Here is a 26446-nt window from a genome sequence, read left to right on the forward strand (position 1 = left end):
CTGGAAGTCTAATAGGGATATTTTGTTGCCCAGTACCACCATAATTAAAAAACATAATTTCATATAAAACCAAGGTCTTACGTTTGATAATTTTATTAAACTCATAATCTTTTAAGTGATTAAAAAAATCCTATTACATTTTATTTCAAAGATGGTCAAATATCGAAGTCAAATGGATGGATTTTATACATAACCGCACCGCGGGACCACAGAACATATATATATATATATATATATATATGATGTAGACTGTTTTTCAGCTAAAAATATATATTAAATTAATATTATTTTAGTATTTTTAAAATAATTTTAATGTGTTAATATTAAAAATAAAAAATAAAAAATTATTATTTTAATATATTTTTAATTAAAAAATACTTTTAAAAATAAAAATACTACATGTAATGCACTAACATACAACAAAAACTCAAACAAATTTTTTGTTAATTGGATTTATTTATAATTTATTTGGATCATACTTGTGATTTATTTTCATAATTGAACAAATAAAAAATTAAAAGTTCAAAATCACTATAAGCCTTTATTTTTCTATAGTGATTTATGAATTACATTTTTCATTTAGTTTGGAATATACATATTGTTTTGAAGAAATATATTTTGGTTTTTCTTTATTTATAGCTGATAAAAATTATTATTTTAAATGATGCTAATGTTTTAGATGAGAAACAACAAAACATAAAATGTCGTATAATTCAATTCTTGTTTTCAATCGATTACCAATAGAAGTTGGAAATTTCATACTTAACTCTGGGCCTTTTTTTTTTCGTAAGAAATTATTCCATAACAAGAAGCCATCAATTAGAGAAGTTATAAATCCACAACCGTACCCTTCCACGTCCTCATCATCCATTAAAAAAACAAATTGCATATTCCAGAATCCATCCCTAATCCTCTCTCCAAACACTCCCGAACTTCTAGATTACTTACTATATATATATACACACAAATGCGCGTGGAGGTTTTCTTTCCCTCTCTCTGTTTGCTTCCTCCCCTTCGTCTATAAATACAAAATCACAACAAACTAACAAACCAAGCGCAGACGTGGAGATGGTGGCAGAAGGAGGAGAAGAGGAGGAGAAGATAAAAATTGGAGTTTGTGTGATGGAAAAGAAGGTGAAATGCGGCTTCGAGGTTCTGTTTCTCTTTATTATTTTTTTTTCTATCCCGAAACCAGAAACCGAAAACTATAAAAATCATTACTAATATAATCAAAACATTTCGCTACTGCTTTAATAACCCATACATTTAATTTTTTTGGTTTCTTCAGTTGTTATCAGCTCCAATGGGACAGATTCTTGAAAGATTACAAGCATTTGGTGAATTTGAGGTACTTTTACTATTTCTTTTTTGAATTTACAATTTCCTTTTTCGTTTTTATGATTTTTTTGTTTTTGTGTTTGTAATGCTGTAGGTTATACATTTCGGGGATAAAGTGATTCTTGAAGATCCAATTGAGAAGTAAGACTGGATTTCATTTTTATGTGATTGTTTTAGACTTTTATTATGTTTCAATTGCAATAAAAAAATGCACTGGATCCTTGGATTTTATTTGCTGTTTATATTTTGACAAATCAATCCACATTTTCGGTTTTTATATTCAGTATTGATGATCATGAAATGTTGTTTAGTTTGACTTTTTGTTTTTATATTTGCCTGTTTTTCTTCTTAAATAAATTAAATTCTACCTTCCACTTCTTTTGTTTACTAGTGCTTCTCCTGCTAAAATTTGAGAGTTTTATTCGGTTATAAAAAAGGAATTAATTGATGTGGGGGCCGATCTGAAATTGAGACTTGGAGTTGAAAAACTAAACAGATTCTGTTGTATGCGAGGAGGGGATATGTTTTGGATCATGACAAGTGTGCTGTGCAGTCACAAATACTAGCGGGTTTTGGAGACTTATTGCTGGCAGTTCCATGTCTAATTAGCTTGGTCATTATAAAGATTCTGTTAGTTTGACCTGGTTAATTTTATTTGAGCATACATGCACACACTTGGAGTTTTTATTTCACTGCCCTCAAGGAAGTTGACTGATTTGTTGCACTCTTTACTTGTTTCAGCTGGCCAATATGCGATTGCTTGATTGCTTTCTATTCCTCTGGTTATCCCCTTGAAAAGGCTGAGGCATATGCCACTTTGAGGAAGTAAGTAGCATTTCTTGCTCATGTTCCAAGTGCAAATGATTAGTGAATTGCACATGCTTCTTGAGATGAAAGTCAACTGGAAACTTCATACATGCAAATGATTTTCTACTCACCTTTGAGAAGATGAAATCTTTTATTAGTGTCTAGATGCTTTTTTTCATCTATAATTTGCACTTTGTTACTTTTATCAGCGACATGTGAATATGGACAAGGAATGAACCTTTTCTTGATCCAATGAAAAAGTGAGTAGAAAATAATGAAGTTGTGGAATAAATTTTTTTGCAGTAGTGTAGTCCTGCCTGGTGGCTGATCAATCTCATTGCATTGAAGAATGCCATGCTCGTGTATCTTTAACTTTCCTTTTATATTTAGTCCACTGTTCCTGATAGATCTTAATTACCCCATTGCACAAGCTACTACTTCATGTCTATCCACATCCAAATGAAATGCTGGTCACTGTTAAATTGCTCATGCTTTTGACTCAGGCCTTTTCTAGTGAATGAGTTGGAGCCGCAACATCTTCTTCATGACCGGCGGAAGGTGTATGAGGTATAAAGTCTAAACGTCCATCTTATCCTCAGGATTTCTTTGTTTTGTGTTTCACACCTGCTTTGTAAGACATATTGCATGCCTTGGTACAATGGTTTATTATGACACACACACACATGCGTGTGTGCCTGCTCAACAAACAATTTTCTACTCTTCCTCTTGAAGAATGCTTTCCAGCTATTCCTTTTTTTTTATCCTTTTTTTTTCCTGAGGGTTCTGAGGCAAGTGCTCGACCATATGATTGGTCAGTCCTCTACCGAAAGGGGTGAACCCATTGCACTGCAAAATATGTTTCCTTAAATCTGCTAGTCCTCATCGATGTAGTTTACTAATGACTAATTGAGCTGTGCATGTGCATTGTTATTTCTTAATTTATTAAAGCTAATCAATTATTTTCTATTTGTTTTGGTTATTTAAGCGTCTTGAAATGTTTGGAATTCCTGTCCCGAGATATGCCCTTGTCAATAGGGAGTTTCCATATCAAGAGTTGGATTATTTTATTGAACAAGAAGATTTTGTTGAGGTCCATGGAAGTCGTTTTTGGAAACCCTTTGTAGAGAAGCCTGTTGATGGTGAGCATATTTCATACATCTATCAAGTTCTGTGATTTATATTGTTTTTGCTCATTAAGATTTGGCTCAACAATGTGGCATTGCTCCATGTATTTTGCTTGATGCTTGTATAATGGACTGCTATCTCTATTTGCTATGGAAATTATTATTCATGCTTTGGACATAAAGTGTGTATATCTGATGCGAGAACTTGGTGCTTTGGACATAATTATTATTCAGTGATGAGAGAACTTAGTTCATAAATACTTTTTTGTGTTGCGTATGGACTGCTTTATTATTATCATTTGAATTTCTACCTCCAAAAAATAAAACTGTGCAATGAATCAGTGTTTCCATTTTTCTGATATTCTCAGTTTCTGAAGTCATCAATTTGTACAAACAGTGATGTGTTTTGTGCCCCTCATATTGATCGATTAAATGATTCTCTTTTCTTAGAAGTCCTAGATCGACTAATGTGCTTGGATTGCATATAGATGTTGCTTTAAATAGACACTGCCTATAATTTTTTATTTTGTAGTTATGAACTGTTGTATTCATTACATGTTGCACTTGCATTAATTTGTAAGAGCTTTCTTTACAATTAGCATGCATGATAATGACTCCAATTTTGTAATTTTGTGAAGGGGATGACCATAGTATCATGATATATTATCCCAGCTCAGCAGGTGGAGGTATGAAGGAATTGTTTAGGAAGGTACGTTTATCAACAACTTTTGTTTTTCTAATTTGGAAGCTAAACTCTGTTTCTTTGTCTTTCTTTTTTTCCCTGATGACATAAGTAAATCTGCAATGCTATGCAGGCATTCTTAAAGCGTTGGTGATTCTCATATGAAAGAATTCGAGGCATAAAAAATATTTACAGAGATAGGAAAACACTAATGGGGATTGGTTTAGACCCAATTTGCTTTTGCTGCTGTTTTGCCTCGGTTGATTCTACCTTTTTGTTTATTTGTCTAATTGGTTCTACTGGTATTAGGGGTGAGCAAAATAACTAGATTATCCAGAATGTAAAAGACTGACCTGAAAAAACCGAGAAGCTGAATTTGTTTGATACTCTCAGATATAAATTTTTTAAAGAAATTTGGTCCGGTTTGGTTTTAGTTTTAGAAACCAAAAAACTGAACAAACCGAACTGCAAAACGAAACCAAAAAATCTGAGACTATATAATTAGACCGAACCAAACAACTTAATTTTTGTCTAAAAAAAATCAAAGCTTTGATGAAAATAGCCCATTTTTTTTGGCCCATTTGGACTCATTTGGTTTTAAAAAAAGTAAAACCAAACCAAACAAAACTGATTGGTTTTGATTTTCATTTGGTTCAGTTCAAAATGTTGGGAAAAAAATTCTGTTTGGTTGGATGTTTTTGGTCCAAACTAAACCGTTTGAACCGATACTGTCCCTGGACTAGTATACAGACAAGGATACCGATCCATAATCTGTTTCTCCCTTGGTGTGGCCTTTTTTCTTTTGCTAGATACATGTATTTTCCACCCTATTTGTGCATGGCTATGGAATTATTAAGGCACACCGTCCAGTGATACTTGCATATAGTTATTTGCATCTCACATTTCAAGATGTCTGATGGCTTGGATGTTGGAATGGTTTTGTATTTGCTGATCCATCGTATTTTCATTATCTATCACAGTACACTTACATGATCAGGTCTTATTTCAGGTTGGTAATCGGTCAAGTGAGTTCCATCCAGAGGTTAGAAGAGTGAGGCGTGAAGGCTCTTACATATATGAAGAATTTATGCCAACTGGAGGAACAGATGTGAAGGTTGTATATAGTTTTCTGTAAAAAGTTTGCCCTTTTAGTTTTGTTTTACTCGTTAATTCTGTGATAGGATGAAGCTTACATTTTTCTATGTTGCTATATGTTTTTAAAGCTCATCAGAACTTGTGATTGATTTGAAATAGTTGGGATATTTGTCCAGGTTCCTTTGCTGATCAATTTCAACTTGAAGAGAAGATACAGAATTTAACCATGTTATTAGGATTTGAATTTGATTGCATGGCAGCAATACAAATGGAGAATATTATATATTTCAGCTGTTTTTATCTTTTAAATTGTAACCTGTCACAATAATATCACAGATATAAGAGAGGGAAATAAAATAGATGAACAAAACTTCTGAACCTATAAACTGATATAAATGCTTAGTCAAGTTAAATTGAAATAAGCTGTTCAGATGCATAAATGACCAGTGATATAAAACAGGAACATGTATTGCATTATGAGAGATGTGACTTACTATGTGTTTTCCTACAAGAAAATGCTCGTCAAATCTAATTTTGTATAGTGAAATGTGCAGTGTGAAATCTGTGGTAACTTGTGGATTCAAGTAGGAATCAAGCTTTGCTTTAGGTTGAACTTTACCTGTTATGTGAAAAAAGGAATGCCATGTCTGCATTATTTCTATATTCACTTTTTGATTGGTCTTCCTTTGCAAATTTTTGGGCTTTCCCTTGGATTATTGTAGTTAAATTTACCAAATTTGTCAGAAACCTATTAAAGAATTGACTTTGTATGATGTGTGTTTTTTGCATCACATCTCAGTGTCTTCTTAAGTGTCTGGTATTTCAAATATTTTTGGCTCAGTATTAACCTTTAGTGGTGTGGGTCTGTTATTGCTTTAGTCCATGCTGCTTGCAGTTCTATCCTGCTTTCTGAATCTATAGGTTGTTTTCTTTTGAAACTATTTTGTGTTAGCACGATTACATTTATGCTATCAGTTGTTATTGTGTTTTCTTGCAGGATTGAATTCTTCATCTTGTTTTTGCTTGTTACTGACATTTACAAATGACTATAGGTGTACACTGTTGGTCCTGAATATGCACATGCTGAGGCAAGGAAGTCTCCTGTTGTTGATGGTGTTGTCATGCGAAATCCTGATGGAAAGGAAGTAATTCCCTGTAGCAATATAGTCTACTGAAATAAATCTCTCTCCCTCCCTATATATATATTGTATGTGTGCATGAGTGATGATGCACACAGATTCAGTTTCTCAGCTGCTTCTTTGTATTCTGCTGTGTTTTTTGTTTTTTTAATGCACTAAAAATTTTATTGTTTCTCTGCAAATATCTGACTATCTTGTGAGATATTAAAGCATGGGAAAACTGGATTTGTTTAGGCGTTCCAACTTGTTGAAATACATTTAATTAGAGTTAAAACATGGTTGAAGAGTCAATTTTGTAACTGATATTAAAGTTTACCTGTGCATGCTTGATTTGATGTCATAAGGAATACCAAAGAGAAAAAACAGACAGAATTATTATGGAGTAATGTAACTATTGATATCCACTATGCAAATATTTAGATGGTTTGACCACATTTGGGGATGTGAGGTCCATGTTTCTCTTTTTATGCTTTGGAAAATAGTGCATTGAAAGTCATATGCTCTGAAGTTTAGGAAAACAGATGCTGCGGAAAAAAGATATAAACTGAAGAGCAGTAGTTCTTTTTTCTAGCTAGCCAAGCAATGTGCAGTTGCCTCTTCTCACCATATCACGTCCCTTAGAGTACCAGCATGCTAGGTATAGTTCTCTTAAATTGGAAAATGCTTCTTTTTCATGGCTCATAGTTCAATAATGCTTTTAGGCTGTAGGTGTCAGAATTGACATGATGCTTCTATTGAATTGACTCTTCCAGTAACTTTAACATAAGTACATTTTAATTTTTGAATTTTAACTTTGTGTATTAATTGCGAGGCATTGTTAAGCTACAATTTAAACTTTTCTTGTTCATTCCACTACTCTTAACTGAACTAAGTTTGCTTCTCAAGTGATGGATTGCTAAACTCATAAGAAATGGATTAAATAAGAGAAGTAAAATTTCCAGTATACATGCATGCATGCATACATACATACAAGTACTCTTATTCCAATGCAAGTATACTGAAATCAGAAGTCATGACACGGCTGGTCGATTTTATGCATTTATATTCCAGGTTTAGGGTTATATGATGATTGGCCCTGATTTAACTCTTACTGTGTTTGACAGGTGAGGTATCCTGTGTTACTGACACCTAATGAGAAGCAAATGGCAAGAGATGTTTGCATTGCATTTAGTCAGGCTGTATGTGATCTCAATCTGGTTTTAGTTGATTAGTGTTTTTCTGGCTTCCAAGATATCATCGTTCTGCTTAACTTGATTGTGTCTACTCATGAATATCATATGCAGAATGGTTTCTGTTTGTTTTAGTTTTTATTGCTTTTGCAAAGTGCAACAGTTCCTTTCTCCTGCAATGATGAGTGGTGCTAAATATTCAATGATGATTGATAAGCGTAGGTGCATCAGATCGGTTGCTTCATTGGTGTTTCTTACCCGACATGATTTAGTTATCCAGAGCAATGAGCTCATTTTGCTAGTGTTGTCAGCTTTGTTTTATGCGAACTTTTTTCATTTTTATTTTTTGGGAAAAAAATTGACTAATAACTCAACAATAGCCTCTTGATTCTTGCTAGTACAACTGCTTTAGCCTAGACTTCCTGGTTAAGACTTGTGTGTCTTCTTCAAAGTCATCTTTAAGTACATAGTTTGTGCTTGCTGATCATTTCAATGCTGGATATTCCTGCCTGCTAAACTTCCTTCCCGTGAATTATTACACTAACCTTCCATGTGATTCATGTATTTTATTTTCATATTAGTAATGCTAATTCCTTACTGATATTGTATTGCTAATCAATTCTAAATTATACTTGTTGCTTGCAGGTTTGTGGGTTTGATCTCCTGCGTTGTGAAGGACGATCATATGTTTGTGATGTAAATGGATGGAGTTTTGTGAAAAATTCCTACAAGTAATGGTCAATATAATTTTTTGGTCAATTTTAGTTTCATTAATGTTTGCTCAACCAGTCGTATGCTGTTTGCAATTTAGTCTAAAAAGTTACCTGTCTACTTGTGGAAAATCTCCATTTTTCTGGAAAACAGAAAACAGTAGAAACACGCTTACTAATTGTAAAATGAAAATTACTTTCTTAGACAAGTGTTTTCTATTTCTCCTTTTCTGGAACTACTGACAATTGTATACTCCCAACCCTAGAAAGCAAGTGCTGTTTTTTGTGTCTTTTTTTTTTTATCTCATTTTCTTTTACTATCTGAAGGGCAAACCAAAATAAGCCCTTGTTTTCTATTTTGGAAAATTCATGGTTAGTAAAACATGTTTTTCTAATTTTTCATGTGAGTAAAATTTCTAGAATAAAGAAAACTTCTGAAAGCAATCTCTTCCTTGCATTTTTTCTGAAAACAAAATCAATTAAATGTATCCTGATTCCTCAACCTGTTGAGCTTTTTATTTGGACTAATTACGATGTCTTCATTTCTTTTATTGCATTGGCATAATACATAAGATTATGAAATTAATAGAATGTTTTACTTTTTGTAGTTATGTCTTTTTATTTGTTTTACTTTCTGTGGTTTACTTATTTTCTTGTTCTTACAATTTCCACGATTCTTGCAATCTCTTTAGATTTACATACCATCTCCATTCTCAATACAGATATTATGATGATGCTGCTTGTGTGCTGAGAAAGTTGCTTTTGGATGCAAAAGCTCCTCACCTTTCATCAGCAATTCCGCCCACTTTACCATGGAAAGTCAATGAACCAGTCCAGCCTTCTGAGGGATTAACTCGTCAGGGAAGTGGGATTATTGGCACATTTGGGCAGTCTGAGGAGCTACGCTGTGTGATTGCCATTATTCGGCAGTATGATATGTCATTTTCTTTGGCATCTTTACTTCACTTAAGATTTTCAAATCTCCCTTCTTATTTGTGTTTGATGTGGGCAGTGGTGATAGAACTCCCAAACAAAAGGTGAAGTTGAAGGTCACTGAGGAAAAGCTGCTAAACTTGATGTTAAAGTACAATGGGGGACGACCCAGATCTGAGGTGATTCCTTTCTTATTGGGATAAAAAGACATCAGTGGTACATGTTCATTTAATGATTTTCTAATTGAGTCTTTAGCTTTTTATTTTGACAAATACACTTGTATATTTCTAAAAGAAAAAAAATAAGTTCATAGCCTTAGTCTACATTTAAAAATACCGGTGTTGCTGCTGTCTAATTGTGACATTACATGTGGCACAAATCTCATCAAGATGGAGAAAATTTGGTTGGCACATCAATGAGTGATGTGGTTAATCATCATCATTATCCAAATTTAGATATATGATATATCGATGAAAAAATAAAGTTGAAAAAAAAATGGAACAGAAAATTATATATGAGATATGAGATTGTGTATCAAAAGATAAATCAGATTTTGGATTAGCATGTCAATAAAAAATAATATTCATCTGTTTAGAGATTAGAAGGTTGATGATAAAAAACCCTCTTCGTGTCCCATTTTTGCTTGTTTGATTCTCATTTTACATTGAGCTGAAATAAATTATGAGATATGAGATTGTTTATCAAAAATATAAATTAGATTGAGGGTTAGAATGTTGATAAGAAAAATAATCAAGTGTTTGGAGATTAGAAGTTTGTTGATAAAAAACCCTCTTAATATTTATTTTTAGTTTATTTGATTCCCATTTTATGTTGAGGAAAAATAAATAAAACCCATTTTATGTCTTTGCCTTCTCTTCCATTTCCCTTTATGGCATTATCTCCCTTGATTCTTCCCCATCATTACACAGTGTTGGGAATAAGTTTGTGGGGCCAGAGTTCCAGCTAGCATGGGTAGCCCAGCTTTGGATACTTGTGTAGTTGCAAGTGTTGTTAGCATTTTTCTTAATCTACAAAACTAATTGATGTTTTAGGCCAATTTTCTCCATCTTGATGACGTTTCTCACACATATTGTCATAATGGACATATATCTTTAGATAATGGTCATATCAGCTGCATTTTTAGACTTATCAGCTGCATTTTTAGACGGAGACTAGTTGTATTAACTCTCTTTGCCAAAAGTTGAAATACAAGGGCTCAATCAGAGAATTCCTAAAAGTAACTGTACTGCTGATATCTTTATCCCTTTTTTATTCATTTACTCTTCTGTTGTCTAGTAGTCCTACCAAGTTGTTTTATATCAGTTTTTTTCCTTTCTTCCTCAGACAAAACTTAAAAGTGCTGTTCAATTACAAGATCTGCTAGATGCAACACGAATACTTGTACCTCGTACAAGGTATCATTTGAAATTCAACAATTCCTTTGTGCTTTTATTATTGTTCTACCTTTTAATGATACACATTATAGAATTTCATGAATGTGCATTCAAAATGTTTGGTTTTTACCACCATCAACAGTTTGTTTAAAACGCTCTTTGCTAATAAATTTTGTGGCTGATCTATTTATCACTGTTAGTGTCATGCATTAAAGCTTTGCCAATGTATTCATACATGACAGCAGATATTTGTCTACTTGATGCTTATAATCTGGAAGATGGAGTTCAACTTTTATTTAGGGCATGAGGATCTGCTTTCTGAAATATATATTGATCATAAGTTTACGATTTAAAATGAAATAGGGACACAAGCTTCAGAGCACTGAGTATTGTTTCTGTAATAGTATTGAGACTGGTCTTCATGTCATATCTAGCCAGGCTGCTAAGAACAATGGAGATTCCATTGTCCATATATAATTTTTTTTTCAATGCTGATTATGATTTTTTGATGGTTTTGCTCCTCTTTTTTGCTATTAGGCCAGGTCGAGAAAGTGATAGTGAGGCAGAAGACTTTGAGCATGCTGAAAAGCTACGTCAAGTTAAAGCAGTTCTTGAGGAGGTTTTGTTGTTTGTCTTGAATATTTCATTTATGCAAGACATCCTGTCACTTTTCACGTTTATTATGATCAAGTTTATCTTCTATATATCTAAGGGTTCATAACTTGTTCCATTTCATTTACCCATGGCTATTCCTTCTCTTTGTTTTAATAAATGAGTTTAGGCTGGATGAAATCTTGGTGATTTATGGTTACAAGTTTAGTCAAGTTTTGTGATGTAAAACAATTATCTCAAGAGTTCATGGACTACATTGAAGCATGAAGTTACTGTTTTTCTATTTTAATTATTTTCCTAGTTAATTTTGGATTTTAATTATTTATTTCCTATTTAACTTGGAACTTTTAATTTAATTAGTATTTTGGTGGGGACACCATTGGGCATTGTTCTGCATCATATTTTATTATTTAAGAATCCTAATGCTAAATTAATTCTATCATGTAAGTTTTAATTAAGAATTCTTTCTCATAAAGAATTTTAATACTAATATAAATAGGGATGTCTAGTTTATTTTATAGAGATCAATACTATTATTCAGATTCAATAAAAATATCAAAGAATTTTCTCTAGATTTCTCTACAGTCTAGTCTATAACCCTAGAACTTGAGAACTCTAGCTTTATCTTCACCACTACATTAGGTAGTATAAGAGTGGCTTAACATTCAGGTCAGTGATGAACCATGAAGAGAATCGTGGAGCATTTGGTGGCAATCATCTCCGTGACAGTGATCAAAGGATGTAGGCTGTTTGAGATTAGCTAGATTGCCATTTAGTAATGATAGCAACTTTAGAGGGGCAAATGCAGACTGGGTTTAGCAACATCAATACTAGAGTTGATGACCTTACAACTAGGCTTGAGACACTAGGGTTGCACGCAAACATGAACTAAGGAAGAAGAGAGGCATGCGCCTAGGATGATGCTCGCAGCCAACCTGTCAATCAACCAGCTCATGCAAATCCTTGCAGTCAATATGACTACAAGTATTCGTCTGATGAAGAGGGTCGAGGTAAAGTTGTTGGAAATAATAGGTACGATCAAGATTATCGTATAAAGGTTGAGATTTCTCCTTTTGGTGGTGATAAAAGTGTAGATAAGTTTCTTGATTGGTTAGCTAAATGTGATTGATTTTACAAGTATACGAGAATGGTAGAAACTGTACAATTTAAATTGAAGCCTTAAGCCTTGGTATGATGGGATAAACTATTGGAGACTAGGAGGTGAGAGTGTAAAAGACCTATTGAGTCTTGGGAACGGATGAAACAATTGTTGAGAGATAGATTTTTGCCCCTTGATTATGTTGAGTTTCTGTTCCATAAGTATCAGAGGTGCTCTCAAGATTTTCAAACCATGCATGAATATATAGCGGAATTTTTGCGAGTAGCAAAGCGAAATGACCTACATGAAACTAATAGGGAATATATTGCTAGATATGTAGAGGGATTGAAACCTGCCATTAGAGATAGAATTGAGTTTTAGATGCTGCTGAATGCTACTAATGTGCAAAATATGGCTTTAACAGCAAAGCTGTTGATGCAGGATACAACCAATACAAGATTTGATTATCAAAGGAGGGTTCATACCACAGAGCCTCGAATCACCTATTGAGAAATGTAAGTTGTCACAAACAAACAATCAATCTAAACCAGCTATTGTTGACTCCAGTTATGATAAAAATAGGCCTCAAGAAATTCCTAACAGGGATAATCATAAGAGAGAGAATCCTCATGCCAAGCTGCCTCCAATAAGTGTTATAGATACAACCAAGAAGGCTTAAATCTAATGTATGTCCTCAGAGAAGGTTTGTGGACATGGTTGAATACGAGGATGAAGAGTGTAGAGAAGGTACAAAATTGTATTCAAAAGAGTGCTGTGAACTTGATGAGGGTGAGTATGAGAATGATGATGGTTAGGCATATGTGGTGAGACAATTGCTACTCACACCAAAAGTTGATGATAAGACACGACTTAAGCTTTTTTGTACCACATGCATACTAAATCAACAGATTTTTTACCTTATTATTGATGGCGATAGCTGCAAGAATATTATTGGTAGTTAAACTACTGTTAAATTGAGTTTGAATATTGAGAAACATTTTGATCCTTACACTATATGTTGGATTAGAAAGGTACCAAAAATAACAGTAACAAAAAGATATAAAGGTTTTTTTTCCTCTCCTCTCTTCTATAGGCAAGTATAAGGATGAAGTTTATCATGATGTAATTGACATGAATGCATGTAACTTGCTATTTGATAGGTAATGACAATATGATGTAAATGCATGGCATGGGGGATAAGAAAAAATCTATATGTTTGTTAAGGGTGAGATTAGTTTTACTTTGATGCATCCGAAGGGGAATTCTCTACCAAAATCTTGAAAGGCTAGAGGAAAGACATTCCTTACTATTACCCAATTTTTGTTAGAAATTGAAACAAATTTAAAGAAGACGAAGGAAGTACATCCTTTAATTGTTAAGTTTTTGCTGTTTGAAGAAGCTGACAAGGTAGTTGAGGTCCTTGAAGCTATTAAGCCGTTATTGTAGGAGTTTCAGGAAATTATTTCAGATAAGCTACCAGGCGAGTTACCTCCTATGTGTGATATTCAACACTAGCTTGACTTGATACTAGGGGCAAGTCTTCCAAAGTTGTCTCATTACAAAATGAGCCTAAAAGAAGAGATATTGAGGGAGAAAATAGAAGAATAGTTGAATAAAGGGATGATTCAATAGAGCTTAAGTCCATGTGGTGTCCCTTCTTCACTGACACCAAAGAGGGATGCCAATGAGGGATGGTAGTTAGACATATGTGTGTTGATAGTCAGGACATCAATAAAATCATTGTGGGATATATGTTTTCAATTCCAAAAATAGATGACATGCTAGATTAATTGTATGTTGCAACAGTCTTTTTAAAAATTGACTTGAGTGAGTACCATCAAATTCGGATTTGACCGGGGGTAACAAAAAAATAACTTTTAAGAAAAAAGATGGGTTGTATAAGTTGTAGGCATGGCATTTGGGTTACAAATACATTCATGTGGTTAATAAATCAGGTTTCTTGACCTTTCATAAATAAATTCGTTGTGGTTTATTCCGATAATATCCTTGTGTTCAGTCATAATAAAACAAATCATGTTGAGCATGTAAGGAGTATTCTGGAGATTTTGCTGTAAAACAAGTTGTATGTGAATTTGAAGAAGTGTAGCTTCATGACCAGCAAATTGTTATGCTTGGGTTTTGTAGTAGGAGCTGATGGAGTTGAAGTTGATGAGGAGAAAGTGAGGGCAATTCGTGATTGGCCTGCTCCTAAGATAGTTTGTGACGTGCAGAGTTTTCTTGGCTTGACTACTTTTTATAGGAGATTTATTTCGGATTTCAAGAGTATTATGGCACCAATCACCAAATGTTTGAAGAAGGGAAGGTTTAAGTGGGGTGAGGAAGCAAAAAAGAGTTTTGCCTTAATAAAAAAAAGCTATGCAATGCTTTAGTGCTTGCTTTACCCCACTTTGGTAAGTTGTTTGAGATTGAATGTGATGTTTGTGAAGTGAGTCTTGGAGGAGTTCTTTCCCAGGAGAAATGTCCTCTTTTTTAGTGAAAGGTTGAATGAAGCTCACTTGAAATGGATTATTTGTGATAAAGAATTCTATGTTGTGATAACGGCTTTGAAAATTTGTGAGCATATTTGATCGATAAAGACTTTTTTTTATAGTCAAATCATGAAGCTTTGAAGTCTTTGAATAGTCGGAAGAAAATTAGTATAGATATGATAGCTAGGTGGATTACATTCCTTTAGAAGTTTTGTTTAAGTTTGAAGCATAAAGCTGGAGTTTAGAACAAAGTGGTTGATGCATTGAGGTAGTGTTTTAGAGTATGACAGCGATGGCTTTTTAAAGTGTCTTTTCGCTTCGAAATACATGAAAACAATGTTTTTTTTTAAAAAATTATTTTGGTATTAGTACATTGAAACGATCCAAAAAAATTACAAGCAAAATTTTTTTTTTCAAAAAATCATGAAACACGGTTTTTATTTCAAAAACAAACAACCTTTGAGTAGGTGAGGTGCCCTACTAATCACTTTTTATAGTGAGATTTTAGATTTTAAGTGTCTGAAGGAGTTATATGCTTAAGATGTTGATTTTCAGAAGATAAGGGAAAAGAGTTCTAACGGTCGCGCTGATAGAGATTTCCATATACATGATGGTTACTTAATGAAAGGTAATGAATTGTGTATGCATTGCACATCCCTACATGAGAAATTGATTCGAGACTTGCATGGTATGGATATAAGGGTCATGAAGGAAGAGATAAAACAATGTCAGCTTTGGAGGATAAGTATTACTAGCTTGTCTCAAGCATGATACCAACAAATTTGTTCAACATTGTTTTTCTTATCAAACAACTAAAGGGCAATCACCAAACACTGGCTTATACATGCCTCTACCTCTGCCTAAACATATTTGGGAAGATATTCAAAGATGACACACTTTATACCTTGTAAGAAGGCTATAAATGCGATTAGTGTGGTTAGAATTTTTTAGGGAGATAGTGAGGTTGCATGGTGTTCAAAAATCCATCACGTCTAATAAAGATACCAGTTTCGTCAGTCACTTTTGGCTAACTTTGTGGAAGTTGTTTGAATTCTCCTTGAATTTTAATAATATTGCTGTCCACAAACACCTAACAGTTTCTAGACAGAGCTTTGGACAATCTAATTCGTGACATTTGTGGAGATAAGCTTAAATAGTGTGATGTTGGCTTGGTTCAGGCAGAATTTGCTTACAATAGTTCCAAGCATAGTGCTACTGGCAAGACACCATTTGAGATTGTGTTCATGAAGCCTCCAAATCTTGTACTCGGTCTAAATTCACTGCCTAAAGCTGCTAGGTTTAGGAAGTCAGCAGAGAATTTGGCTAAACAAGTGGAAGTTGTGCATCAACAGGCTAGGAGGAAACTGGAAGAAACAACTGCTAGAAATAAGCACGTGGTAGACAAGGTTAGGCGAGTTAAATTATTTCAAGGAGACATGGTCATGGTTTTCTTGTGCAAGGAGAGGTTTTCAGCAGGCACTTGTAATAAACTAAAGATGAAGTATGGTCTGTATAAGGTGCTGAAGAAAATCAATGACAATTCTTATGTTATTGATCTTCCTGATAGCAAGCGCATATCAAAGACCTTCAATGTTGCTGATCTTTATAAGTACTTTCTAAATACTGAACTCAACTCTAGGATGTAGGATAATTTTCCTTGCAAGTGTATGAACTAGATTGAAGCATGAAGTTATTGCTTTCTTGTTTTAATTATTTTCCTAGTAAATTTTGGATTTTAATTAGTTGTTTCCAATTTAGCTTAGAACTTTTAATTTAATTAGTATTTTACTATTTTGAAATTCTAATGCTAGTTGAATTTTATTAATTAAGTTTTCATTAGGAATTATTTCATATAAAAGATTTTCGTACTAATATAAATAGGAATATCTAGTTTATTTTATAGAGATCAATACTATTATTTAGATTCAATAAAAATCAGAGAATTTTCTCTAGATTTCTCTGTAGTTTGGTTTGTGACCTTAAGGCTTGAAAACCCTACTTTTATCTTCACTATACGCTTGTGCCATTTTGATTGCATTGATGTTAATGGCTCAACTTGCATTTAGCAATTGTGAAAGTATTTCAACAATGCAGAAAAAATGCTGTTAAGAAACAGAGTTGATTAGCATCTTCAAATTGCCATATCTAATATATTGTTTAAGCATCCTAACATATTGCCATTATGTTTCTGGTGTTTGAATTCTTTCTTTTTCCAGGGGGGACATTTCTCTGGTATTTATAGGAAGGTCCAGCTTAAACCTCTAAAGTGGGTTAAAGTTCCGAAAAGTAATGGTGAAGGTGAGGAAGAGCGACCAGTTGAAGCTCTCATGGTTCTTAAATATGGAGGTGTTCTTACCCATGCTGGCAGAAAGCAGGTATTAATTATCGATGTCTTGCTGATCTCATATTTAAGTTATTTTGCGTACATAGTGACAATCCAAGGATTGCTCCGATGAAGCAATACTACGGAAAATCCTTCATACCTTTCACTGTAAAATAACCTTACTTTTTTTTTAAAAAATTTTCATTTCTGCTTTTCTGATGTCATTGCAGGCAGAAGAACTGGGTAGATACTTTCGAAATAATATGTATCCAGGTCAAGATAATGAACCTTTTTTTACCCTTTTGAATGAGATAATGATCATTAGTCATATGTATGTCCAAGATTTTCTTAGGCCTCTCTTCCAACATTTTGCTGAAAGTTGTTATTCGGCCATCTATGACTGACAAGAACTTCGAGTTTAGGTCTAATTATTCTGCTCAGAATTTTTTCTTGATCCTTGTTCAATTAATTGCTTCTTGTGGTAATATCACCATGAATGCCTTGGCATATTGGCAGCTTTACTAAATGTACTCTGCAATGTTTTTGTTTGATATGTTTTCACAAGTTGATTATATAATATGCACAAGATTTTCAACTAAATGAATTATAGGTGACTTCAGATACATATATGGGAGTTCAGGCAATTTCAACTAGTTTACCTAGTTTTAGTGCTGCTTTTCCATCCCTGCAAGGGTAATTTTTGAAGTCCTTATTTAGTCAGTTCTGGGGGTTATTGGGCTTTAGTATCTGGCAGTTTTAGTTTTTAATTGCCTATGGCTTTTCCTCGTGGTTTAACTGTTCTGGTAGACCTTTTTTTCAACTACTTATGTCATCTCTCTTGATTTAGCCATTCATGCTTGTTGACAGCTCCTCAATAGAAGATATTATCGATCGATGCGATGCCATCTTTAATTTCTAGGCCATGGCTGTTTACCAGAATGCACATGGCTTAGATTTATGATCCTGTTGCCACATGTTCTCCAGTGCACTTAGTAATTATTATCTTTTTAGGATGAATTTTGCTCTGAATGGATGCATGCCACTTTTAAGTTTGGACTTGGGAGTCTTTTTTCATTGACAAGCAGAGCAACATAAACTATGGTGATTGCAGTTCCAAGATTTATTATTTTTGCTTCTCTTGATGGAGACGTATAAAATTTCAGGTGAAGGGACAGGCCTGCTTCGTCTTCATAGTACATATCGTCACGACCTTAAAATCTACAGCTCTGATGAAGGTCGTGTACAGGTATAGCATAGTAGTTCACATAAATAAAATGGTAATTGATCTTAGGTCGCTTTGTTTTCTTATTTGGGTGCTATTCCAATTATGAACTGAATTGCCACACGTCACTTACAAGTAGTGTCTGACAGATGTCTGCAGCGGCATTTGCAAAGGGCCTCCTTGACCTGGAAGGACAGCTAACACCAATTCTGGTCTGTGGTCTTTTCTTTAGTTTTGTCCGCTTTTGGATATTGAGTTCTTAACTGATTAAATAAACTTTATCAAGGTTTCCCTTGTTAGCAAGGATTCCTCCATGCTGGATGGACTTGACAATGCCAGCATTGAGATGGAAGAAGCCAAGGTTTGTTTGGCTCCATGAAATGCATTAGCACTTCTGTTGTCTTTTGCTTGACTGAATTTAGCATCCAGTAATTAACTAAGATTATTACCCAAAAAATGTTAAACTCAGATGATGCGCATACCCGAAGTTTTTTTCTATTCCTATTATTATTGAACATTGCTTGTCCTGAGAATTTCCAATATGAATAAACTAATTGCATTCTTCTACTTGATTGTTTGCTAGGCCCAATCATCTCCAAAATTCTGGAATGATGTTCTGCTCTATTATAACGGTGATTTCCTTTTGTTTTATTGATTTTTGTAGGCTAGGTTGAATGAGATTATAACTTCTGTTGCAAAGATAGTTAATAGCAATGGATCCTCTGAATGTCCTTGGATGACTGATGGAGCTGGACTACCTTCAAATGCTTCTGAACTTCTCCCTAACCTGGTGAGTATTCTTGCAAGTGAAACACAATTAGCCTCATGCTATACACACAGGTTCACACGCATGTGTGGGTATTTGTGCTGCTGCATGCCTATATTAATATACAAAACACACTCGTTAAACTCATATTTACTTTAAGGCCTTGGCAGCAAGAATTATTATTTTTTTATTTGTTTTATTTTTTAGGAAAACTTTGCATTGATCTAGGTCAGAGCGGGCTTATAACTTCAAATTTCTTTTATTCTTGTAGATGCGAAGTGTTGCAGCACTTCAGAAAAAGAAGTTTTATTTATTTAGAGTGGAACTCTGTCTTAACTCCATTATTAACTGATTGAATGATTCTCTTCAAATCATTTTTGATTTAAAACTCACTTCTAAGTTGTTTTATTTATGATTAATTCCTCTATCATTATTGTATTTTTATGCATCCAAAATAACTGTTAAATAATTTTATCATTATTGTCATTTATATATGGACCCAGGTTTTTCCTTAATGAATTTGAGGTTTTAAGTGATTCATATAAGAAGAGAATTCGTACTGGGTTGGGGTGGGGGGGGTTACTTTGCTTTACTCACAGTAGTTCCTGAGCATGCAAACCTGGCTTAGGAGATCTTGTACACATTATGTATTTAGGTTTCCATGTGCAATATAGTCTGGTGGTGAATTAGTGGATTATTTAGTACGGGGGAGCCCAATAGTTCCTGAGCATGCAAATCAGGCTTAATAATGCACTTCTTGCTTGGTGAAAATTTTCTGTGTATTTTCTATCTAGGATTTCCATGTGTGTTATAGTCTGGTGGTGAATTAGTGGATTATTTTGTACAGATTCTTAAGATCAGTTTGCTAACACCACTTGGCCAAACTCTGTGTTGTAGTTGGTAGTTGGATTACTTTCTGTCTGGAATCTGAAAAGGTCTCCATTGTTAAACCAACTATGTAGTGTGCCTTCTGCTCACTTTTAGTTGATATATGGCGGTTACACTGTAGTAATAAAAATTCCTAACTTTGTGACTGGTTTTTTTTTTTCCCTTTCTCTTGTGTAACAATTTCTCAAGTTACCAGATTTCCATGAGTTGTATTTCATTGTTAAGTTGCCAGATTTCCATGAGTTGTATTTCATTGTTAGGTATGGAAAATTTGTCCAAACTTCTCACCTCCCTCTCCTTGTGGGCTCAATGTGGATAGGCAAAATTGACGAAGAAGGTGACAGAACAAGTGAGACTACTCGCCATGGATGAAGATGAAAAACTTACAGAGACAGGCTCATATGATGTAATTCCACCATATGACCAAGCAAAAGCTCTTGGTAAAACAAACATTGATATAGATCGTATTGCTGCTGGATTACCCTGTGGAAGTGAGGGATTCTTGTTGATGTATGCTCGCTGGAAGAAGCTTGAAAGAGACTTGTATAATGAACGCAAAGAGTAAGTGGTTGCTATTATTTGTGTTGGTTGTTGATTGTGTGATGGGTGTAAATAATTCAGGTTATTGCTCTTGCATTTCCTATTACATATATTTTAATATTATCTTAAGGTAATTCATTTCAAGAATATGGCATTTCAGCATCTTTTTTTTTTTAACAAAAACAATTTTTTTTTGGTATTTCTGTTGATAAGATAGAGCAATTCTGGTAAACTGCCATATTGTTCAACACTTAATTATTGATTTACATGCAGACGGTTTGACATAACACAAATCCCTGATATTTATGACTCTTGCAAGTAAGTTCTCTATTCCCAAGTTATGCTTACTTATAAAGTAATACTGCACCCATACAAAATTATTGCCTTCTAACCATCATGGATGTGAAAAATATTCCTCCAATCATTTTATGGCTCCCAAAACAGGGATTAAGCTTAAGCCATGCTACACTTTTTATGTTTGTGTACTTGTCATGAATGTTGAGATTCTTTGCTTCTTGTGTTATCAGTTTCTACTGCATATTCGCATCATGTGTTTTTCTCATTGTCTTGCTTCCTGTCGATTTAGTGTTTTTTAGTATTTGGTGATCTTTGAGATTAAGAGACTACACACAAGTTGCGATGGTTTGGGCTGATTTGTGCTGGTCTGAATGGGCTCAGTATTGACATTGATATATAGTGAGATGCATTGCTACATGTAAAATGTGTAAAGAATTAAGAAGACATCCATTTGCCTATGCATGTTGGCATGACTGATATTTGCTGCATTGATTTGAAAGGGTGATGGATGCATGTCGAAGCAGGATATCTATATTTGTTCATTTGTAATGTTGCTTCAAAATGGACATGAAATCAAAGTTAATTTATACCGGTGTTGATGGGCTTATCTTTATTCAAACAACTTTGGCATGTTAATTTTATAGAAGATTCATGGTATCATGCCTTTCTCACTGTAGTTGTTTTCTGACTGTTACATTATTTATTATTTGATCTACCATTTACAGATATGATCTGTTGCACAATGCTCACCTTAATCTAGAGGGGCTGGATGAACTCTTCAAAGTTGCTCAGGTATACATGGACTCTAATCCAACAATTTATACATTTTTAACTTAGGATTTCATATTTGTCTGTTTATTCATCATTATCAGATATGGTCTACTTTACAACTGTGGTTCTGAATGTCATAAAGATATTGTAAATCTGTTCCCATGATATGCTGATTAAGATGGCAATATCTGGCTTCTTTTTTAGTGTGTGGTCCCTGTATCTTGAATTAAGAATGCATTTGACATGACTGTTGATTATATGAAATATTTTTTGTAGAGGCAAAGAAGTATATACATAGCTAATCAATTCTCTCTTGCAAATATGCATGACAATCTGCAATTATTGGTTCATCAATGTATTTCTCTGAGTATTGAAATTTTTATTGCAGTTACTTGCTGATGGTGTCATTCCTAACGAGTATGGAATTAATCCAAAGCAGAAATTGAAGATTGGCTCGAAGGTGAAGTACCTTTTTTGATGCTTCCACATTTTACTTGACAAAATAAATTAACTTGACAGGCATGCTTTATTTCTTCAGTATGTCATATTTGGCAAACATATTTTTGATGTTAACCATGAGCATTCTGATAAATATTTCTCTAGTAAAGATACCAAATACTCATACAATTATATATACTCAGGCTAGATCAATGACTTGATCACAGGGTAAACTACCATTAGGTTGTTTGCCCATATTTGAAGTCACATTGTTGTTTTAACATGTGAACTGTTGAACACTATTTTAACATGCTTCCCCGAGTAATAGAGATCCAGACAGGGTGGGAGAAGCAGGTTAGGCACTACAAGATTGATTGATGTTTGGAGTTATAATCAAGATTGACTTCCTTCACCTTTGTGTGTGAATCTGTTGATTCTCTTGCATTGCTTTTAGTCTCTAATATATATTGTTTCTAACTCTATTCATTTACTGATACATACTTGAAGATACTTAGTTTTTTTTTCTGTTTTTATTTTTGCAATTCAGATTGCTCGACGTTTGTTGGGTAAAATATTGATTGATCTGAGGAACACACTTGAGGAAGCCATTAGTGTTGCTGAATTAAAATGTAATCAAGATCAACAATCAGCTTCTAAGAAGAATGATAAGGAAGACACAGATTATCAGTCGAAGCTTTTCATCAAGAATGAAGACATGAGAAGAACCAGCACCACTAGTGAAATATCAATGGATCAGGATGATGATGATGATAAAGAGACGAAATACCGTTTGGATCCAAAGTAAATATTTCAACCTTCAATTGATGCTTCAACTTTATATAGAATAACTGATTAATAGAATGTTCATTTTTAATCAGGTATGCAAATGTAAAGACACCAGACCGCCATGTTCGTACACGCCTCTATTTTACATCGGTAAGAAAAATGCCTTGTCCCCTGCTTTCTACAACAGGACATACATCTCTCTCTCTCTCTTTCTCTTTCGACTACGAAACAATTTTGGGTAATACTAGCTTCTCTGTTAAGATCTTGGAATTAATATAGACACCTATTGATCAGTTAAATAATCTCACTATCTCAAATTTTGGCCAGAGGGTTGAAGAATCCTTGGTTAACTGCTTAAATTCTATTATGAAGAAGACAGATTTATGTTTCTCTGGGGGCAAAAAAAAAAAAAAAAAAAAATTCTTTGGTTTTTTTTTCAAGTTTTGTTTTTTGAGAAAATGTTTAATCACTTTTCAAGTACAGAGTTGTCTTAAAAGACAGGATTTATTCTTCTGAAGTCAACTTTTAATATGGGATTTCCAATTATTAGACTAAAACTTTGGTTTTCTTTTTTGAATATTTCCGCTGTTAATGCTGTTGTATCTCAGTGCTAATGATGTTGATGGTATGGGGAGGAGAACCCCCAATGTTGATGAATAGCGACTTTTATAGACTCAATTCTTCAAGTTCTTTCAATGAAACAAGGTTTACTTCTTTCGTTTCACACTTTGGCAAAAAAAGGGGTGTATTGCTGCTGATATGTTGAGTGCATGCTGCACGTTTTTTCTTACTTTTCATCATTGTTGACTTTCTTAAGTTCTGCACAATCTGAAATATTTACTTAAATTAGATATGAGCGGAATAATTATTTTTCATACAGATATACAGGAATAATTTTTTTCTTATGACACATCATATCGTCAGAAGTTTATATCATGCAACTTAAAACTTTGATGACAGGAATCACATATCCATTCCCTTATGAATGTTCTCCGTTACTGTAACCTGGATGAATCTCTTCAAGGAGAGGATAGCCTTGTTTGCCATAGTGCCTTGGAGCGTTTATACAAAACCAAGGAGCTTGATTACATGAGCAATATTGTACTTAGGATGTTTGAGAATACTGAGGTGGTAACACTTACTATTTTTAGAATGTTCTTTCTACTTGATTACCTTAATTATCTTTGCTTCTTTTTTGCTTATTAGACTGTTAGTTCTATAAAATTATTTCAGTCAAAGCTAGAGCCAGTGTACTCTTCAAGTTGCCCTAATTGGCTGTCCAACCCAGAAACGGTTTCTATGGCCTTGAACTAGTTCAGTTTAGGAACCTAGCAGGAAGCCAGTGTTTAACTGGAAGTCGTCATGATTTTGAGTCTCTGTGGCTGAGTTATAGAGAAAGGTGGGTTTCCAAGTCATTTCTAACCTGAAACTTCATATTTTCCATGTGGTATTAACTTTGAGGAAGCTGCATGCGAATAGCTTAAAGTTGGACCTGCTACCTTCTGCTTTAATGCACAGTTTAAAATTCTCGTGTGGGAGTAGGTGCAGTGCAATTTCTTGAATTTTGGAGCAGAGTAGAACCATTCCCTGGCCTGAAAGAAAACGTGAATGTGCTCAACTGGATCAAAATGTACAGGGACTGGTTTTCCTACTCACACTGAAGGGTACTGTGCCTCGAATGGTATCAATCTGATGGAAAGTGTCTCCTATTCATATTCATGTCTGTGAGTAGGAAACACGATTTGTGATTGACATCTTGTGCAATATGTTGACCCTTGAACATCTAGAAGGGTTCCTTTTCTAGGCTTTTCAATATGTTTGGGTTGAAGTAGACTAATTAGAATGGTGTCCGTTTGTAACATGTTATGTTTTCAGTAGGAGATAGTAAGTTCTTAGACTTAGGAAGCCAGTTTCTTTCTTTCTTTTTTTTTTGTAAAAAATTGATATTGCAGGTCGCTTTAGAAGACCCAAAAAGGTTTCGCATAGAGATGACTTTCAGCCGTGGTGCAGACTTGTTTCCATTGGAGGTAAGCATATATTCATTTGTTGCTAAGAGAGTTCCCAGGTAATTGTGCTGCTCTGCTTTTCTCATTTTAATTTTATTTTCTCCCAAAGGAAAAGGAAGAAAGTAAAAATTAAAGTGGGAAAGCTGCCACAGAACTTTATGTAGGAAGTTTATTGTCATATACATGGAAAGAAGGGGAGAGAGTAATATTTTTCCCTTTATTTGCTTTTAATGTTTGGAAATACAAATTGAATTTCACTTTAGCAAAGCATTAAACTTGAAAAATCATTATAACCTGGCAATCATCACTGCTTGGAGTTATGACCTAGCAGACATATCCTTGGGATAGTAAACGATGTGTTTGGGAAAGAAGTGTAGGTGATGGAGGTTAATGACTCTCTAACCTTTTCTGCGGAGCGGATTTTTTTTTTTAGATGGCCTCTCCATATTCTTTAATGGAGGGGAGGTGAATAGCTCTATAATTTTTTGACATATGCTTTCTAATTTCTTTTTCAGAAACCCATTTTTATCCCGTTGACAATAAAACCCTTTAAACTGTATTTGCCACTTCATCATCTCTCCAACTAAAAGAAAGGGTCTTAATAACCCTTTAACATTTTACCCCCTTCACTCCCCTTAATTATCCAAACAAACTAGGGAAGGTAAAAATTTCCCCATCGGGTCCCCTTTCCTCCCCTTCTATCACTAATTCTTTTCCACATTGTAAAGCTGAACAAGTGGTGGCTCTGTCAACGCACTGTCTAGACTCCTTCAGATTGTACAACAGATTTCAAACATGCTTAAAGGAGAGAGTTGAACATCCTGATTTCTTCTATTGTTCGCTGGTGTTTGTTACATTCTACCAAGATGACCTCATTGCCTTCCAAAATGATCAGATACTATAGATATTATTAGTACGCAATACTATTTACACTAGGCGTAGTTGTATGAGCCATCTTAACAAGCTCAAGTTTGTTTCTGTTTGGTTTGTCAGAAGAAGGACAGTGAGGCCATCTCATTGCATCAGGAGCACACTCTTCCGATAATGGGTCCAGAAAGGCTGCAAGAAGTGGGATCCTATCTAACATTAGAGAAAATGGAGATGATGTTTCGTCCTTTTGCTATGCCAGCGGAAGACTTTCCTCCACCTTCCACCCCTGCAGGATTCTCAGGCTACTTCTCAAAAAGTGCAGCAGTCCTTGAGCGCCTTGTTAATCTCTGGCCCTTCCATAAACATGACAAGCATGCAAGTGCTAATGGAAAGTAGCTTCTTAAATTTTGTCATGTTTCCTTCACAAGTGAACATTCCATGTTCACAGTTCTTTGGTTATTTCGTATCATAGTTCTTTCGCTGTAAGGTATGCTGATTGGTTTAACGGCTGAGGTGTGCTTGAGCTCTCTTGGAAAGAAATTCCGGAGCATGCTAAGAACTTTTAATCGTTGAAAGTGAACCCTGTCCTATAATTGTGCAATAATATTTTAACGGCAAATATTCATAAAAGATACGATACCATCTCGAGCTTGTTCAATCGTTCAGGCTTCTCCGAGTTTCATTTACTGTAAGTTTATCATACCAGTAGTGGTGGACAGGACAACATTCTTGAAGACGAGTTTCATTTCTGATGGGATCTTGGTTTTTAGAAGATGTGCAATGTTACTTTAACAATTTGTGCCAAATTACTTCATTAAAGAGATCTGATTTCTTCTGGGATATGCCTACGGTTAGCGTTTCTTACATGAACAATACAGGATTGGATGGTGCTTTGATGTTTGGAACGCAAATGATCCCTTTTATGCCATTCTGTCTCCTTTTTTGTCA

At 34.3% G+C, this 26446-nt stretch overlaps 1 protein-coding gene across 4 annotated transcripts; it reads left to right on the forward strand.

Moving 5' to 3' along the window:
• The first annotated feature begins 842 nt into the window (after positions 1-842).
• Positions 843-26446, forward strand: LOC105117977 (inositol hexakisphosphate and diphosphoinositol-pentakisphosphate kinase 2-like). 4 transcript variants are annotated; one of them, XR_840848.1, is made up of 31 exons: positions 843-1152; positions 1289-1348; positions 1433-1479; positions 2080-2163; positions 2649-2712; positions 3131-3284; positions 3908-3978; positions 4961-5065; positions 6099-6191; positions 7289-7363; positions 8000-8085; positions 8787-8993; positions 9077-9176; positions 10342-10412; positions 10929-11010; positions 16808-16966; positions 17145-17187; positions 18078-18160; positions 18286-18348; positions 18423-18497; positions 18801-18926; positions 20110-20351; positions 20604-20648; positions 21353-21419; positions 21787-21858; positions 22384-22637; positions 22715-22772; positions 23583-23750; positions 24575-24649; positions 25625-25946; positions 26304-26446. XR_840848.1 is itself a non-coding variant. In XM_011015809.1 (30 exons), exons 1-30 carry the CDS (start codon positions 1069-1071, stop codon positions 25892-25894), a joined length of 3186 nt encoding a protein of 1061 aa, XP_011014111.1. In that variant the 5' UTR covers positions 844-1068; the 3' UTR covers positions 25895-26232. The 4 variants fall into 4 exon arrangements, 1 of the variants encoding a protein (XP_011014111.1); XR_840847.1 differs by having other exon boundaries at positions 844-1152; positions 25622-25946; XR_840849.1 differs by having other exon boundaries at positions 844-1134; positions 25622-25946.

Source organism: Populus euphratica, unplaced genomic scaffold (genome assembly GCF_000495115.2).
Source record: "Populus euphratica unplaced genomic scaffold, PopEup_1.0 scaffold1667.1, whole genome shotgun sequence".
NCBI lineage: Eukaryota > Viridiplantae > Streptophyta > Magnoliopsida > Malpighiales > Salicaceae > Populus > Populus euphratica.